General features: G+C 36.3%; 3 protein-coding genes across 4 annotated transcripts; 1 reads left to right on the top strand and 2 right to left on the bottom strand.

The window, feature by feature from the left end:
- The first annotated feature begins 531 nt into the window (after window positions 1-531).
- On the top strand, window positions 532-9510 carry LOC110787468 (uncharacterized). The gene is made up of 5 exons (XM_021992090.2): window positions 532-801; window positions 4914-5017; window positions 5139-5183; window positions 8389-8486; window positions 9167-9510. The coding sequence occupies exons 2-5, from the start codon at window positions 4964-4966 to the stop codon at window positions 9240-9242; spliced, it is 273 nt and encodes a 90-aa protein (XP_021847782.1). The 5' UTR covers window positions 532-801; window positions 4914-4963; the 3' UTR covers window positions 9243-9510.
- LOC110787475 (jacalin-related lectin 3-like) lies at window positions 1597-2539 on the bottom strand. The gene is made up of 3 exons (XM_021992098.2): window positions 2303-2539; window positions 1906-2142; window positions 1597-1848 (listed from the first exon to the last, which is right to left on the bottom strand). The coding sequence occupies exons 1-3, from the start codon at window positions 2537-2539 to the stop codon at window positions 1597-1599; spliced, it is 726 nt and encodes a 241-aa protein (XP_021847790.2).
- Window positions 9511-10667: 1157 nt separating the features above from the next.
- On the bottom strand, window positions 10668-16981 carry LOC110787484 (protein root UVB sensitive 4-like). 2 transcript variants are annotated; one of them, XM_021992107.2, is made up of 10 exons: window positions 16343-16981; window positions 16017-16163; window positions 15255-15401; window positions 14530-14592; window positions 14373-14449; window positions 13364-13469; window positions 12534-12636; window positions 11999-12168; window positions 11833-11898; window positions 10668-10947 (listed from the first exon to the last, which is right to left on the bottom strand). In XM_021992107.2, the coding sequence occupies exons 1-10, from the start codon at window positions 16844-16846 to the stop codon at window positions 10696-10698; spliced, it is 1635 nt and encodes a 544-aa protein (XP_021847799.1). In that variant the 5' UTR covers window positions 16847-16981; the 3' UTR covers window positions 10668-10695. The 2 variants fall into 2 exon arrangements, with proteins under 2 accessions (XP_021847799.1, XP_021847800.1); XM_021992108.2 differs by having other exon boundaries at window positions 11999-12150; window positions 16343-16980.
- Between the last annotated feature and the right edge of the window lie 1763 nt (window positions 16982-18744).

Here is an 18744-nt window from a genome sequence, read left to right as displayed (position 1 = left end):
TTGTTTTTTTTTGAAGGTAAAATGAAGTGCCCTACCGGGTCAGAACCCTACACAGGTTAATCCGCCCGGGTTAACAGGCTAGACACTTTGAGAGTCGGGGGATGATAAGGGGAACCAATCTTTAAAGTGCCCCTAGTGGGGATCGAACCCCAAACCTTTTGGTTGGAAGGTGGAAATGTGGAATCCTTTCCACTAGGTCAAGACATTGCTTAGAATTATCACTTAAAAAATAGCAAAGTAGTACAAATCGCAAAATTAATCTCTTTTTTCCTGTGCAAAAGGAAGCTATTTCCTTCAATATTGTTGGAAGATGCATTAATTCCCAGAATACGCCACATTATAATTTATTTGAGCTCCGCCCAGTCAATCTCCATGATTGACGAGCAAAGCAAGGGTATTTTTGTAAATAAATTGTCAAAATATACAATTTAAATATTAAATACTTCATATACAATATCTTTTTATATTAAACTTTTTTTTAAAATGTATCAAATGAACTATACATTGCAATTTTTAGATTGTATATTTGTGCATTATAGTCACTAGAATGCCATTTGATATGTCACCCATCAAGGGATTGTTTTGAAATTTCTCAAATTTATTTTCCACTGTAGCGATTTCCTTCAGCTCTGAATCTCTCTCATTCTTGCTCACCGATCTCACTTACTCACTCTCTCATTTTCCGGTCACCGTCCGGCGTACGGATCACCTGATTCAAGTACCGGAATCTCTCACTCCGTTTGCCGAGTGTCGATCTCTTGGTGTCTCCTTCTCCTATTCTCCTTCCCGACTTCAACAAAGGTACTAATGATGTTTTACTCTTAATTTTTGTTTAATTCATCATTTGTTTGTTTAATTTTCATTGATTTAGTTGTTCAATTTTTGGTGATTTTTTTTTCGAAAATTTGTTGGAATTTAGATGAATGTTTGTTCGATTTTTTGTTGGAATTTAGGTGAATATTTGTGCGATTATTTGTTTGAATATTGCTTGATTTTGGTGAATGTTTGTTCCAAAATTTGGTTGGAATTCAGTTGATTATTGCTTGATATTTGTTGGAATATTTTTTTGAATATTGCTTGATTTTTGGTGAATGTTTGTTGCCTCGGCACTCCCCAAAGTCCAAACCACCTATAATTATTCAGAATGAAGAACCAATGAGATGATTTTTATTATAAAAACAATCTGTTAAAGTGTTACGCGCATGACAATATGACATAACCACTGTTACCTGATTCGCTAGTATGAGACTGGGTACGGGATCACAATTCGCAACCTACATTGCTAAGTTAGACCAAAATTGTACCATTTTCATGTTATAATTCGCCTTTTCGGTTCGCAGTTTGTGGGGTAATTAGAGAATTAGGTAACATTGGACATAACTATATGATATGATTTTCGAAGCAAGCAAGTATATTGCATAGCAAGATAATGCCTCAGAATCTTTTAGGATAGGCATGTTATAAGGATCAGTATAAGACTGAGGGAGGATTGATATGTTTTCGAGAACATGGACTCCGATGATGAAATGGACAAAGTATCCGTTTTTGCTGTTAAACCCAGCCTAGGGATGCTAATGAGCCGAGTCGAGATCGAGTTTAGCTAAGCTCGACTCGAACTTGAAAACTCATAGTCAAGCTCGAGCTTTGACCGAGTCGGGTTCGAGTAGCTCGCGAGTTCGGTGACCTCATAAGCACCCCTAACCCAGCCTGTGGATCCCCAAATGGTCCATAACTCCTTTTGTTGGTGTGGAAAGTAATTGTTTTAAGGACTGTAGGTCCTCGTAAGATCATGGGTCCATAATATCCTGTTATATGAGTTAGCATTTCGTAGGGATAGTTGAAAACAATCTGCAAAGTGCTCAAAAAAATCATTGAATCAATAAAAAAAGATATAAGAAATACAACCTTATGATGCTTGAGTCCTCCAGATCCACCATGCTTGTTCTCCCAAATCATATTCACATTTTGTTCATAACAAACTCGAATTGATACCAACCCTCCTGATCGCGTTAAATCCACTTCTCGTACCCCTGTATAATTCCCATCATCGAATATCATTCCACCATCCCCTCCCCAAGGTCCAAATGAAAGGAATTTCTTGCTAATCCCAAGAACTCTACTAACATGGGTAGTACGGATCATCTATTGAAGAAATTACAAAAAATGTCAAGAATATGTGAAACTTAAGAGTTGGTCCAAAATAAATATTTTACCAAAACGTTTCTAAAAAGAAATGACAATTCCGTCCATACCCTTTGTATCTCCTAAAGTTTTGTTTGGACCGTTTGGTGGTGAGACTAACATAAACCCCAATTGAATCAAGGTATTTGCTGCTCCATCCATGAAAACCCACTAACATCTCACCAGGCAACGAGAAAGGAGCTCCTTGTTCAATGCCAAAAGGTCCAAATATTTTCATGTTTGTTTCCAAGAAAAGTGATGGAACAATCACTGAGCCACCTTCTGTTATAGAACCATAGTATCCACTAATTGAGATTAGGAATTGTGTAAGGTAGTCAAGCTTGATCTCCACAACCATAGTAGAATTAAACCATATTATAAGTAACATGAATTTTGAAATAACCATCATCTTATATTCCTTATATCTTTTTGGTGTTATTATTTTGGAAGCCATGAATAATACGAGATAGTTTCACTTACATTGTTTGAAACTATATCATGGAGAAATATCACAAGGCTCTAAGTGGCATTTTTGTTAAATTAAACAAAAAGCTATATCAGAAGGTAACTATGGAGGTATGTGACTATTTACGTGATCAGTCCTGGTACCACAGTTGCCACCATGCTTGTCAGACTAAATAGCATGTTTTGTTCCATTGACACTAAAGCAAAAAAGTTCACAAATGTAGTAGACGAGTTAATCATGGTCGCCGAGTTGAAAGTGATAGAGACCCACCATGCTTGTCAGACCAAATAGCATGTTTTGTTCCATTGACACTAAAGCAAAAAAAGTTTACAAATGTACTAGACGAGTTAATCATGGTCGCTGAGTTGAAACTGATAGAGACCCAAACTTGGGTACAGATAACATTATTTTGCTCTATACTCATTTTGAAATCACTTCCAAAATTTAGAACAATAGATTTATTATTTCCACCAGAGTGGTGACACCAAAGATTTCATCTAAATTACACCAATTATTCAAACTTCTACAACACCAAGTTGAAAGGCACATCATAGCATAATCTTGAAAGCTTATTCAACCGGCTACTCTTCTACTATGGTTCAGAACAACTGCAATTGTCCAATACATTTCCAAAATCTATTATATCACCAAAATACACACCTAATTTACCCGTAAACAGACCAAATTCTGTTATTACAACGTACTAATGGAAAGATCATCAAAACCAACATATGGACCATAATATTCAATGCAATGAAGTCAAAACCTTAGCTTTTGCTAAACTTACAACCAAACAACCTTTCTGACTCATACAATATGTGATTTATAAGTCCCCTTGCCGCACTGCATAAAAACAGAAAGAAACAATCAAAAGTCTGTGACCTGATTGTATAAATAAAGTAAATTTAGGGCAAATTACAAGGAATATAACGCAAACTATACATGCCATATTTGGTATTTAGGTTCATTTTACTAATATGTATACTTTAAGATGTTTAAATTGAATTCTCAGACATCACCCCACAATCCCATATTAGAAGTAATCACAGGTACAGACATACAATATAAGACTCGGTGATCAAATGTGCTGAAGTTCATCACAAAAGTGAAATACTAAAAGTTTATTGTGTTGGTGCAAATGATTAGGAGAGAAGAACTGAAACTTACTCATCCTTTAACTTCTGAATCTTCTCCGGATCTGTCTCATGCATGTGGTTTATGGACTGTTGCCTCACCATGCCAACCACAAGTTCTGTGTTATAATTCTGCATATTCATGACAAAGTCTATACGTCAAATGACACATTCACTATTTACCTTACTCGTCATTTATGTAACAAAGGTCAAACACCTTAAAAGTCAAAAGAAAACAAGAGCAACCTGAAATCCTGAAGGTCAAATGGCAAAACTTACTTATCCTTTAACTCCTGAGTATTCTATAACGGTTTATTTAAACTAAAGAAGTACTCCCTCCGTCCCGGAATACTTGACCTGTTTTCCTTATCGGGCCGTCCCTTAATACTTGACCTGTTTCTAAAAATGGAAATATTCTAACAATATTATATTATTTCTCACTCCACCCCTATTAACCCACCTACCCCCTACTCCATACAAAAAATAATTAAAAATTCAACCCCTACTCTTCCCCAACCCCACCCCTTTACACATTTCCCACTAACTACATTAAAATAATACCCCACTATCAACTACTACCTATTAAATTAAATAAGTCAATTCAAGTCCCTTAAACTCTGTGCCGGTCAAACCGGGTCGAGTATTCCGGGACGGAGGGAGTAGTCTAAAAGTCAAACTGTAACACGCATGCAATTATTATCTTTATTTTTACACAAGTATATATTCTTCTCTACAACCGAAGTCGAGAAATATCAAATACCATAGGTGTAGACAAGAGTGGCTAAAATATCCACAAAAGAATATGCATCAACAGCTGAAACGCTAAACACTAAACTGACAATGCTAACAGAAGAGTAGTCAACCTGAAGGGGGGAAAAAAGAAGTAAAACAGTTGAACACTGATGTGTCCAGGTACATATTACGTTTGTTAAATTAAAATCTCATAGCAATTAGCAAAGCCCAATTACTTTAATGCCTCAAAATTCAAGTAGTCTAAAACGATATTAGTTACAAGCACAAGTTACTCGGTGACTGTTGATCAAGAAGAGTTCTATTTTTCTTGTTATAATTTTGAGCAAATTTTATGTAATTCGATTCAATTTATAGCTCGTGAAATTTTTTGTTGATTTCAGATTGAAATAATTTGCGGGAAGTTCATACAAATTTTACAAAAATCACAAAAATGCCGTCGTTGCAAACCGCATTACCTCCAGAACTCGCCAACAATGTCATCAGAGTTAGTATCTGTTCTTCGTTCACCTTTAATATTGGTCGATGAAGCTTTTTATTTATTTTTCAAGGAAATTGGTACGAAGTCGGTAGATTTTGATTTATTTTGGTTGTTTGTGTATTCACAGCTTTATCGTGAATGCCTCCGACGGGCTAAATATATTGGCAGTAAGGTGTGTTGTTCGTCTCTGTTTTTCGCTAATTTGCTCATTGAATAACTTAATGTGTCTTAGTTTGAGCGTAATTTTAAGGGATTTTTCATGAAATGCCCCCGAGGTTTGCCTTAATGTACCAAATACCCCTAAACTTTCCAGAATGCACCAAATACCCCCGAGGTTTAAAACAATAACACAAAATGCCCTTGATGAGCATTTTCCGTCCATTCTGTTAACTTTTCTGTTAACATTTTTTTTATTCCCCCTTTTTTCCCTTTATCTTTCTCAGTCTCTTTCTCTTTCCTTTTTCAATCTTCATTGTTAACCCCATTATTTCACCTTCATAATCCTTGAGCTTTTTTTAAAATCCCCACCCCCAATGCCTCTCCCGATCAAACTACATCTACTGCCTTGAATTATTGAATCCCTGATGTCAGTTTCTTTCTCCAACTCCTCAAACCCTTTCTAATTCTTCTCAGTCAATCTCCGGGGTTCAACCATTTTAATCTCCCAGCTGAACACCACCTCTTCAATCACCACCCAACACAAACCACTGGGGCAAAGTAATTTACCAAAAATCTTCAATCCCCAATTTCTTCAAAATATAAATCAGAATTTAACCAGAAAATCAATTCACAATGTAACCCAAAATCTCACTTTGTCACCAATTACTTCAATTTCTTCGATTTCCCCGACTTTAGGGAGAGAAAGTGGAGATTGAGGGGAGAGAAAACAGAATGAGATGAGAGAGAAAGAGAAAATCAAGAATTGAGAGTGATACATCGTTCATGGATGCGATGGAGCCTTCAAATCTTCAATACCTTTGCACTTTCTTCTCTAAAGTTCTTGTTTCTAGATTTGGGTAGGAGAGTTTAATGGGGCTAGTGGGTTCCTGCGGGGAAGTAAAGAAGAGGTAGAAAAGAAAAGGAAAAGAAAGAGTTTTCTTTTTTTTTAAAAAAAAATTACAAAATTAATTAGGGGATTTCAATCTAGCATTGCTGCTCGTCGCAATAATCTTAACGGTGTTAGTCTTCGTCTTCAATGTCTACCTTCTGATCAACTACCAGCCATAATTGTAATGAGTTGTAAATCCACCATTGTTGCAGCTTGAGGAGAGAGAAAATGGTGGGTTTTAATTCGGGTGGGATGAAGGAATTGAAGGAAAGTGACGGTGAGGGAGAGAAAGGACCGACCAAGGGCAAAATGATAGGTTTTAATTGGGGATGATGATGGTGGAAGAAGAACAAAAAGAAGGAGATGATGACGATTAATGGCGTGAAGGGAAGAAGAAAAGCCAACTAAAGTTTTGGATTTTTTTTAATAATAATAGTTAATTAATTTTTTTGGTTTAATTAATATAATTAAGGGTTAATATTAGGATTAGTAGAGAAAATGGTTGAGTAAGGACAAAAAAGTAAATTCACGCTAACGGAGATTTAACGGAATGGACGGAAAATGCTCATTAAGGGCATTTTGTGTTATTATTTTAAACCTCGGAGGTATTTGGTGCATTCTGAAAAGTTTAGGGGTATTTGGTGCATTAAGTCAAACCTCAGGGGCATTTCATGAAAAATCCCTAATTTTAATTGTTGAAGTATATATTTGCCAACCTTACTTATTGGACTAGCTCAATTCATGGTTAAAAATAGGAAATTTGTGGAGGTGTAAAAAGATTTGTAATTGATTGCGAGGCGAGACATTCATAAAATACTTGTACATTGTTGTCATAATAAGACAAGCTCAGTTCATGCCAAAAATTAGGAAATTGGAAAATATTATAACTTCCACCAATTTGTTGCTATAAACAGAGTTGTGCTAGCATTTGTCTATAATGAGGTACATGGTTTTTTGAAAATAGAAAGCAGTTTTTATACCTGTCTTGTACAAAAGGGAACCTGGGAAAAAAATTGGAGATTCGAAAATGCAACTAATGCCACCAATTTTCTGCTTACTATGTTACGGAATACGCTCCAATTTACACGACACAGCAAAAAAATTACGCTTAAGTAATGCATGACGTTGGCCTTTAGGTAGGAGGTTCTCTTACAAATAAAAAAGACATTCAAATGGTTTAATTCATGCTCATGCTAACATAAAAGAGGATCCAGTACCAAGACGTCACCGCTATTCTAACGCAATTTGAAACAGTGGCAGGGAAATAGGATGTGGCTCACGTTTCATTCAATTTGTTGGTGCAATTGCTGCTTAGCCCTCCTCTATCTTCGGATCCCCTTTTATATCCCCATTCAGAAAATGATAATTAGAAATTTTGTTTGTTGACCAGCAAAATTGTGGCTCAATTATTTGTCAGTATTGCAGTAGCTCAGTTGTTGAGCAATGTCTTTGCTGTTTGATTTGGTTTAGAAACGTGTTTGAGGTTGAGGTAAAATGACAAGAAAGATTTACATAGGAAGCGAAACTTGACTGAATCCAAAACTTTTAGATTGGTATTGTCTTTGAATTTGGCAAAAAATGTGAACCAAGAGTCACCTTTGTATTATTGTAAATGATCTCGTTTTACACTTGAAATGAGTCCATCTTGGATAAATTAAAACCAAAATTACCTCTTTACACACTTGAAGCTTCTCTTATGAGAGATTACGTTTAAGCTATTCCTTTTTTAGTGCAGAGCCAAGTCAAAAAGGCTTCTTGATCAACAGTCACCGAGTAGCTTGTGCTTGTAACTAATATCGTTTTAGACTACTTGAATTTTGAGGCATTAATGTAATTGGGCTTTGCTAATTGCTATGAGATTTTCATTTAACAAACTTGATATGTACCTGGACATCAGTGTTCAACTGTTTTAGTTCTTTTTTTCCCCCCTTGACTACTCTTCTGTAAGCATTGTCAGTTTAGTGTTTAGCGTTTCTGCTGTTGATGCATATTCTTTTGTGGATATTTTAGCCACTCTTGTCTACGTCTATGGTATTTGATATTTCTCGACTTCGGTTGTAGAGAAGGATATATACTTGTGTAAAAATAATGATAATAATTGCATGCGTATTAGAGTTTGACTTTTAGACTACTTCTTTAGTTTAAATAAACCGTTATAGAATACTCAGAAGTTAAAGGATAAGTAAGTTTCGCCATTTGACCTTCAGGATTTCAGGCTGCTCTTGTTTTCTTTTGACTTTTAAGGTGTTTGACCTTTGTTACATAAATGATGAGTAAGGTAAATAGCGAATGTGTTATTTGACGTATGGACTTTGTCATGAATATGCAGAATTATAACACAGAACTTGTGGTTGGCATGGTGAGGCAACAGTTCAGAAGTCACATGCATGAGACAGATCCAGAGAAGATTCAGAAGTTAAAGGATGAGTAAGTTTCAGTTTTCCTCTCCTAATCATTGGCACCAACACAATAAACTTTCAAGTGTCTCACTTTTGTGATGAACTTCAGCACATTTGATCACCGAGTCTTAGAGCAACATCAGTGCCAAGTCTTAAGACTTGAATTTTGCTGACATGGCATATGACTCAGCTAGTCTTAAGATCAGATATATCAATTTTTAGCATTGAAGTGGGTTTGTCTTAACAAAGTCTTAAATCGAGTCTTGAAAAATTAAGACTCAACTTAAGACTTAATATGTGAGTTAAATAAATAAATAAAATAAAATGTTATATTACTTGAGATGTTTTAAATGAGTTTGAGGGGTGAAGAGCTAAATTTGAATGAGTTTTAAGAAGTCTTAACAAAATTTAATTAATTAAATATTAGTGGAAAGCTGACATGGCATATGAGAAAAGTCTTAAAATAAGACCCCTTGATGTTGCTTACACAGTTATACTGTACCTGTATTTACTTCTAATATTGGATTTTGGGGTGATGTCTGAGAATTCAATTTAAACATCTTAAAGTATACATATTTGTAAAATGATCCTAAATACCAAATATGGCATGTATAGTTTGCGTTATATTCCTTGTAATATGCCCTAAATTTACTTTATTTATACAATCAGGTCACAGACTTTTGATTGTTTATTTCTGTTTTTATGCAGTGCGGCAAGGGGACTTATAAATCACATATTGTATGAGTCAGAAAGGCTGTCTGGTCGTAAGTTTAGCAAAAGCTAAGGTTTTGACTTCATTGCATTGAAGATTATGGTCCATATTTTGGTTTTGACTTCATTGCATTGAAGATTATGGTCTATATTTTGGTTTTTGATGATCTTTTCATAAGAGAAGCTTCAAGTGAGTAAAGAGGTAATTTTGGCTCTATCCAAGATGGACTTATCTCAAGTGTAAAATGAGATCATTTACAATTATACAAAGGTGACTCTTGGTTCACATTTTTGACCAAATTCAAAGACAATACTAATCTAAAAGTTTTGGATTCAGTCAAGTTTTGCTTCCTATGTAAACCTTTCTTGTCATTTTACCTCAACCTCAAACACGTTTCTAAACCAAATCAACGGAGTTGTACTCCCTCCGTTTCAAAAGAATTGTCGTTTTAGTAATTGTACGCTAATTTAGGGAGAGGAGAATGAGATGTTTACATTGTCTTTTAACTAAAATCATTAATTAAAAACATGGATTCGAATGCATCGTAATTGTTGAAATTCTCTTGGAAATGTTATTCCTCGTAAATTTTTCTCGTGAATACTCTGATTTCACATTTTCTTGTGCATATTTTTATAGTTTCCATACAATTTCATAGTACTGATGAGCAATTTTAATGTGGAAGTTATATCGATAATCTAAAAGCGACATTTAAAAGAAACAGAGGGAGTACAAGATTTTTATTATACTTAGTAAAATACTAATCCCATATTATTATGAATGGAATAAGAAAAATGACAAAGTAATACAAATCGCAAAATTAATCTCTTTTTTCTGGTGCAAAAGGAGGGCAAGCCTCGACAATTTTAATATGTAGTAAGTATCACTCCGTAATATATAATAAATGGAATAAGAAAACACATGTGAGCTACGCTAAAACGGAAAATAAAAATAAAACTCTTTGCACTTGAAATTCGTTACCCATAACGCCATAAGCGCAATCCATGACATTTTTTTTATTAGGTAAGAAAACCAAGCAGACAACCTGAAGCACCCTTTCTGGTAGAGTAGAGATGCATATCTTTGTATACAATACAAGTACATATATGATTTCTGAACATACAGAAACATGCAAGCAATTTCTCTGTTTTACAAATTTACCCCCAAATAGACTACTTTGTACTAGACCTAATCAAGATGAGACCGGCCTGGCTCGAACTTTTGCGGGTTTGTGCAGAATTTTCCAGCCTAGTTTCCGAGCCGCCCTGCCCGAAATTTTAAATGTTTTGGGCAGGTTTGGGAAACATAAAACTACACTTTTTGGTTATAAATTGGGTCCAACCCGAAAATGGCCCGAAAACCCCGCTATTTAAGGCCTGAATAGCGGGTTTGGGAACAAAAAATTGGCCCGGCATAACAGGCTGATTTTTTATGCCTCAGCCCGGGCCACTATTTGATCACGTCTACTTTATACATAGCAAATCACGTAACCCTAGCCCCTGGGAAAATTAATTAAATATATAAAATACTAGAACTCATTATTGTCAACAAAAAAATGATATCGAGTTTGTTCTTGTGTGCCTAACAAAATATTCTTGGTAGCCCAACTTAATTTGACCATCTGTTCATTCAATGTGATTAGCTTTGACTGAGCAAAACTCTTGCTTTCTTGAGTCAACTCGAACCACTTCATGGCATCTGAGTCTGATATAATGCAATCTTCTATGATGTTCTTCCACTTGCTGCTGTTTGAATGAAGAGTTTGACGAATGTAGCATGCCTGCAATAGCAAACAGCATATAAGAAACAAGATCAAGTTCCTCAACCCTTGGTCATAGACCTATCAAAAACCGACTCAACCCGAAACTGACCCGAAAGTATTGGGTCTTGAACAAAATTGTGTTGACTCGTAACCTGATTTTATCCGAACCCGAACCCGAACAACATAAGAAGTAATGGGTTAAAACCCGACTGAACCCGTTTTGACACGACCAATTGAAAATCAGTATGATTATGGTAATAAATGAGATTACGAGGAACTCTAAGCAAAATAAACACGTTGTTATTATTAATAGGTGTAATATGATTTTGATTTGAATTATACGTCGTTTTATGATTGAATGTGAGTCATGTGACTATATATAAAAGTGTGATAATTTGTTAATTTGTTGCGTATATTTTGATATATTATTAATATATGGTTAATGGTTATTTATTACGCAAATGAATTAAAATATCATACGCATTTTAAAATCTCTCTACCTATTGTGTTGACCCGAACCCAAAAGTTATGGGTCATGAACAAGCATTTGCAAAACCGAACCCGTAATTGACCGATCCGAATTAACCCGAACCCGAAAGTAATCTATTACACCCCAACCCGACCGACCCGTTTGACCGGTCTACTTGATCATGCAGGGTGGGCTATCCCAAAAGCTAGTCCCACAGGACGAGTGTGCCAGGCTGTGCCGGGCCATGTTCTACTGTAAAGCATTTTCCTTTCTTAGTACTTGTACCATGATGGTCTTTGTAAATTGTGGCCAAGACAACCCACATATGGGCCTCTTTCTATGCCGACTGGCCCGCTTATATGCACAGCCCACTGCCACCTTTAGAACTAGTCAAGAAGGGATGGGGAGAAGAGAAAAAGCTTTAAAAGGTTTACCTGCAATAGTCCCATAATGATATCCTCTGTTCTTGCACCTTCTCTTAGAGAAAGAAGAATTCCTTCCTAAAATGCATCACAAAAAATAAAGGTTAGACAAGTCAAAGTATCTAGGACGACGACATGAGAAATGAAAATGAAGGAAGAACTCCTAATGCAAACTCACTTTTCCAGATCTTAGTCCACCACAAGTTTCTAAGCAAATGAAATAAAAGTCCTCCCTGCTCAGTGAATTCATTGTCAACATTGTTAATCGAGGTATCTGTCTCTTGGTATCCAAGCAACCAATTCTAATTGGCCAATCTTCTTTCTTTCTTCCTGTTTCAACATCATGAACTTTAGACATTTGTAGTTATATTTTGATAAATGTGGTTTATGCACCCGGGTGCACAATGCTCACCGTGCACCCTGTTTTTAACTCAACATTTAGTTCAAATATAAAGAACACATAGTTTATACCCAAAAAAATATAGTAAATGAACATATAGTTCAAATCCAAAGAACATATATTTAAATATTTCATCTGTACGCATACATTGAAATCATTCTCCATGTTCATTAAGTATTTAGGTGCTAAATGAATGTTCATTAGGGTGCTTAGTGAGCATTGTGCACCCTGTATAATCCAAATTGCGCTGTATTTTGTGTCTTTTGCTATAATTTAACCAATGAGGCTAATAACTAATAAGAATTAAATTCACCAGCGTTCTCCAGAAGATTAATTCCTTCTAGCTTGCTTACTTCAGCTGGTGTTGGGACACGTCCACACTGAATCCATATGTCGAGAATCAGCTCAAGCCTTTCCTGAAAGATAATTCTCAAGTTAGACATTTTCTTTATCTCCTACGAAAGGCGAGGAAGTCATTTATCTGAAACCACAATAATACGCGTACTCGTAGGGTATGTCCGTATGTATACTGGATCCTACCACTCTGACAATGATAAATGAAAACTTGCTTCCAAGAAAACAAAGTTTCTAAAGTCACCCTATAACTTACTTCTCCCATTCCTCGACCCCCTGGACCGATTTACCCTACACTTCTCCCATTCCTCAACCCCCTGGCCCGATTAACCCTACACTTCTCCCATTCCTCAACCCTCTAGCCCGACTCACCCTACACTACTTCTCCCATTCCTCAACCCCTTGGCCCGACTCATCTTACACTTCTCCCATTCCTCAACCTCAGGCCCGACTCACCCCTACACTTACTTCTCCTATTCCTCTACCCCTTGGCCCGACTGACCTTACACTTACTTCTCCCATTCCTCAACCCCTAGCCCGACTCACCTTACACTTACTTCTCCCATTCCTCAACCCCTTGGCCCGACTCACCTTGCACTTACTTCTCCCATTCCTCAACCCCCTGGCCCGACTCACCTTACACTTACTTCTCCCATTCCTCAACATGCCATGATGACTAATACTTCAAAAAAGATCCACGAATTCTGAAAACCCAATTTCATGCATAAAAGCAAACGAGAACTTGTGTTGGGTTGGGTGGGGGTGGGGGGGACAGAGCCATAGACCGACCTTGGTTAAAGTCTGGAGATGCACATGCTTCAGTGATTGGTAAATTCCACACAGGTCAATTGCTGAGAATATTGGGTATACCACAAATGGCAAACCTGCTTGCAATCTTGAGTAGCATCACTTAAATTTGGTAAGAGAGAGATATTAAAGATTAATAAAAAGTGAAAAAACAAAGGATATGCTATATGAACTGAGAATACGACTCAATATGCCAAAGTAGAATCTCGAAAGAAAAAAAAAAATGGACCAAAAGATACATGGACTTTAATGTAATGAACCCAACTAATGAGGCCCAAGAAGAGCAGCCAACAACAATAGCAACACAACAGCCACAACAGCAAACAGTAAGGACTAAGGACAGTAGAGGACAGTAGAGCAGTCAGCAGAGAATGTTACTATAAATAGAATTAGAGGAAGAGAGAGAAGTAGGAAATGCGTAGTGAATTGTGAAGACTTGTGACCTAAAGTCACTCTTTTGGAGATTTGTAGCCTCAAGCTACTGCCTATTTGTATCCATACTGTTTGGTGCTAATCGAAAGCTTCTTCTTTTCTATATTTTTGTGTGAGTGTGTGACAAATTGAAGAAAGAACTTGTAAGTTCTTCACATTTAAACTAGACGAACAAAGATGATGAAAAAGGAATCAAGCAGTCACAACAAACAACAAAACAAGTCACAATACGAAAAATTGTAAGTCCTGAAGAAATGCGTAATTCAGCATCACTTTCTATTTTGACGGATTTGCTGGCCACATTTGTTACCCTATCCTAGAAGACAACAGATGAATACACATGTTTGAAGAGCAGTCAAAATGTTCCACAACAAGATTAGGACATAGAGTCACACAAATCCCTAGTCGGGAAGGAGATAAGGGCTTGCACCTTTATAGAGGCCGAACTCATTGAAATAAGGGCTTCTTTTTTGAGTTTTAGTGAATCACAGAAGAGAATTATAAGTCAAAGTTCTTCAAACAGATAGAAATTTGACATCTTTAAGATGGAGAATCAAACCTTTCATTGTTCTTGAACATAATATTTAATGAAGCAGCCAACAGAAGACCCAAGTTATCAAAACACACAGTTTGGATCTGTAATCCATAAGTCAAAATCAGCATATGAATTAGGAAATATATAAAATAAAAAGGCATTATCTCATATCACAACCAACCTGGGCTTTTGCAGAAACCTCACCCAAGTTATCAGCTAATGCAAAACTCCGATGTACGGCCGTCTGCAATGCAATAAATGGAATTATGTTTCCATGGGATGAATTAGAATAAAATGAGTATGCCTAGAGAAATAGTAGCACTTAAACATTTGTCAGAGTAAATTTCATTAATGCCCCATCAGATAGCCCTAGTATAACACTTCAACTTACTCATCAACCCCCCTTCATAGGGTTTGATCCCATGACCAATGACATGGAAGAGGAGGTAGCTAGTTACTCCCTCCGTCCCTCAAAGATTGCGCCATACACTATAAATAGATGTCCCTCATTGTTTGCCCCATACCTTATTTTGTTTGGTCCCTACATGTCTCTCCTCACAAACTATTATTTAATCTAACTAAAAGACAAATCTACCTACCAATTTGCTTTTGAGTATACCCAATTCTTAATAAAGTGAACAGAAGCACTTGGGGAAATCTTTTAGGGACGGAGGGATTAGTTAATAGCAGCACTTCTACCCCAGTAATTAAGCTGAGCCAAGGGCACCTAGAGGCTAAATGTCTATGTCCCCGCCCCCCTGTATTTAGAGCTGAAATCTAAAGGGCAATCTTTCAATTGCAGCAATACATACATCAAGCCTAAGGCTTGATCATCAAGCTCAAAAGAAGTACTGATTCCAACAAAGACAGAATGAAGTGAAGCATATGTTAAGGGCAGAACCTTACACCAGTTGCCAAGTAGCATGCTAGGCTTATCTGTTTAGCAATGTTGGCCACAGAAGCAAGCAGCAGGAAGCAATGTGGAAACGCAGGGGTCATCAACTCGACTCCAATACTTAAGCTGAACATAACTGAAGTCGCGAACCTAACTCTCTTCAACAAAACAGTCAAAAGATCAATAAATAAATTATCTGCAGATGGAAGTGAAAGAGAATACACTTCATTCACTTAGAATATTTATTTATTAAGATTTCGGTATCACACATGCCAGACCACCATATTACCAAATCTCTCTTTTTTGCCTTTCTCAATCACACATCATACAAAATGTGATTTATGCACCCGGATGCACAATGCTCATTGTGCACCCTGTTTTTAAATGAACATATAGTTCAAATTCAAAAAAATATCGTTCATACGCAAAGAACATATAGTAAATGAACATATAGTTCAAATTCAAAAAAATATCGTTCATACGCAAAGAACATATAGTAAATGAACATATAGTTAAATCCAAAGAACATATAATAAAATGTTTCACTTGTACGCGTATATTGACATCATTCTCCATGTTCATTAGGTATTAAACAAATGTTCATCGGGGGCAAAATGAGCATTGCACACCCAGGTTTATAATCCAAATTGCACACATCATATAGGTATAAGAATCCATTAATAGAGCTACAAATAATGATTGAAGCTTATCAAATGGTGACAAACTTAATGCTCAAATAACAAGTTGAAGAACGTTTAACAAACTTGGCATACCTTCAAATTCGTATCAAAAGCAGAACCTACACAAGCTGTATAAATGCACCTACTCAGTCTACCAAGTCCATCTTTGAGCACCCAGTTCATAGCCGCAGCCGAAGGAAGAGACTGAGCATACCCAACTCCAATTGCCCGAAACATCGCCTAATTTCACCAAATCACCAAGTAACTCATCACAATGCAAGTCATACAAACAACACCCTATCACAATTCACTATATTTTATGATAACAAATCCTATAATTAGCTTCACATGATTAACAATAACACCCAAAAATTCAAATTAAATTACAGTTTTTTGTATGGGAATCCAAAGAATTTTACCTGTGTTGCAAGAACTTGAAGGGAAGAACTAAAGACTCGATGCAAGAACTTCCATTTGACATAATCAATGTAATTCTCAGTAACCTGTTTTGGTATGAAAAAATCTCTCACCACCCTCACAAACTTTCTAATACACTCTTCAAAACTTTGAACAAATGTTAATGGGTCCCCATCTTCAACACAAACAAGCTCCAGAAAATCCCCATCCCAAAAATACCTATAATCCCTCCCATTTCTCCTAATCACAACAGGGAGGTCAGTTTTAAACAGAAATTGATCCTTTTTTATAAAGGGTTTTTGATCATCGGAGAGAGATAATGCTTTGAAAGAGAATTGACCCGAACCGAACCCGAATGGAATGACCCGATTGCCTCCTCTAGTACTACTACTGTTACTAATGGGATTGGAATTGAGGATTTGGGGAGAAAAAGTTCTGGGGATTGAAGGGTTCCATGAGAATCGAAGAGATTGAGAATTTGAAGGGATTGTTGTGGATGATTGCATAAGAAGAAACGGAGATGGATTAATGGGGATTTTCAGACAAAAAAATTAGTTATTTGTTGGTTGCAGAGGGTTTAGGGTTTAAGCTCAGTTTCAGGAATTTTTTTTTTTTTTTGAAGGAAGTTTCAGGAATTTCAGATAACAAGACTTTTGAGCCACTCGTTGACCACTTGACCTGAGGATAGAAATTTAGTCTTACTTCGTTTTTTTTTTACAATTTGATTTTTTTGACAATATTCAAATTAGAGTAGATCAACATGGGCTCGGTCCGCTGGCCCGACCCGGCCCGAAAATAATCAGGTTTTGGGCAGAAGATTCCGGCCCGAACTTTTTTTAAAAATTGCGGGCTTTGGGCAACGTAAAACAACAATTTTAGTTATAAATTTGGCCCGGCCCGAAATTGGCCCGAAAAGTCCGTTATTTTTGGCCCGAAATACCGGGTTTTGGGCATACAAAATTGGCCCGAGCCTGGCCCGCCAGACATAGTGGGCAAATTTTTATGTCCTCGGCCCGGCCCGCCTTTTGATCAAGTCTAATATTTATATAGTACTCCTTAATATATTTTGACTATCAATTACGGAGTATGTATAATTGGAGATTTGGAGTATTGTTATAATCGTCCCATTGTATAAATTTACAATATCTACTTTTTACTGAATAGTTTTACCCATATTTAATGATTGAAATTAGTATTCAGGCTCGGGAGATGCCCCAAGATAATACATGAATAACAATTTCAAATAAATTCAACATTTATTAAATTGTCATTTATTATATTTTGTTATGAAATGATGACATACAGTTTGATCTGGATAAGTGGTAAGTTATTTGGTTACGGGTTTGAGACTTATACAACACATATTTATCATTTTTAAATTAATGTACTCCGTATATGGCAAGAAATGTTGGATTGAGGTTAGTATGAGTGTCATGTGGCACATAAACTTGCTTATCAACGTTTTTTAATATATTAGTATAGATATTGCATCGACATATGTGATAAAGCCCCATTGTCGTTTTCCGATGCCACCATAAAGCACAATTGTCGCTGGCCGATGCCACCATAAAGCCCTGTTATTATAGGCTTGATCAATATACTGGGCTAACTCACTTAACTATGTCCAAGGCATAAATTACTAATACTGACATTGACATGGTTTACTGCCGTGTTTTATTCATCTTATTTTCATTTATTTCATAAAAAATGAATTTGTAAAAGTACAGTTAAGATAAGTTCGGAAAAATAAGGTTGACCATAAACTACGTTCTCATAAATTCTACGGAGTAATAAGCTAAGTTAAGTTAAGTTAAGTTAAATTTAAAAAAAAATAAGTGAAAATCAGGTGAATAAAACACATCCTAAATAACCTCTAATACTTATTTGCCTCTACTACCCCCATTATTACAAGAGATGGTACGATCCCTCTTTTTATTGCACACTAATTTTAATTGTATCTGAAGAATTCTATGATTCTTTAATATTCCAAACAAGCAATGAATAAGAGAAGTTTGTGATGGTGTTTTATGCGGCTGATTCTTTTGATTCAGAAAACTTAATTGTTTACAATGATGTACAAGGTATATATACTTGCTAAAACCTAGGGATTATTACCTACGACAACTAGGTGTTATTTACATTTAGCCTTCACCACAACAGGACAAAAGTAGGTGAGTGAAGGCCACCAATCAGACAATGGTGTGCAGCAGTCTTTGAGGGAGGAATTATCCCCCCATATTTCATCACTCCCCCTCAAACTTGGAGTCGTAGGAGGAAAGAACTCCAAGTTTAGGAAGTAGGTGATCATGTTGAGCCATGGACATAGGTTTGGTAAACAGATCAGCAACCTGGTCTTTAGATGGAACATAGGATGTACTGATGCACCCATCAGCTACCTTTTCTC

The sequence above is a fragment of the Spinacia oleracea genome, chromosome 3 (assembly GCF_020520425.1).
Source record: "Spinacia oleracea cultivar Varoflay chromosome 3, BTI_SOV_V1, whole genome shotgun sequence".
Taxonomy (NCBI): Eukaryota; Viridiplantae; Streptophyta; class Magnoliopsida; order Caryophyllales; family Amaranthaceae; genus Spinacia; species Spinacia oleracea.
Note: the sequence above shows the minus strand (reverse complement) of the source record. Positions and strands in the feature narration are given on the sequence as shown.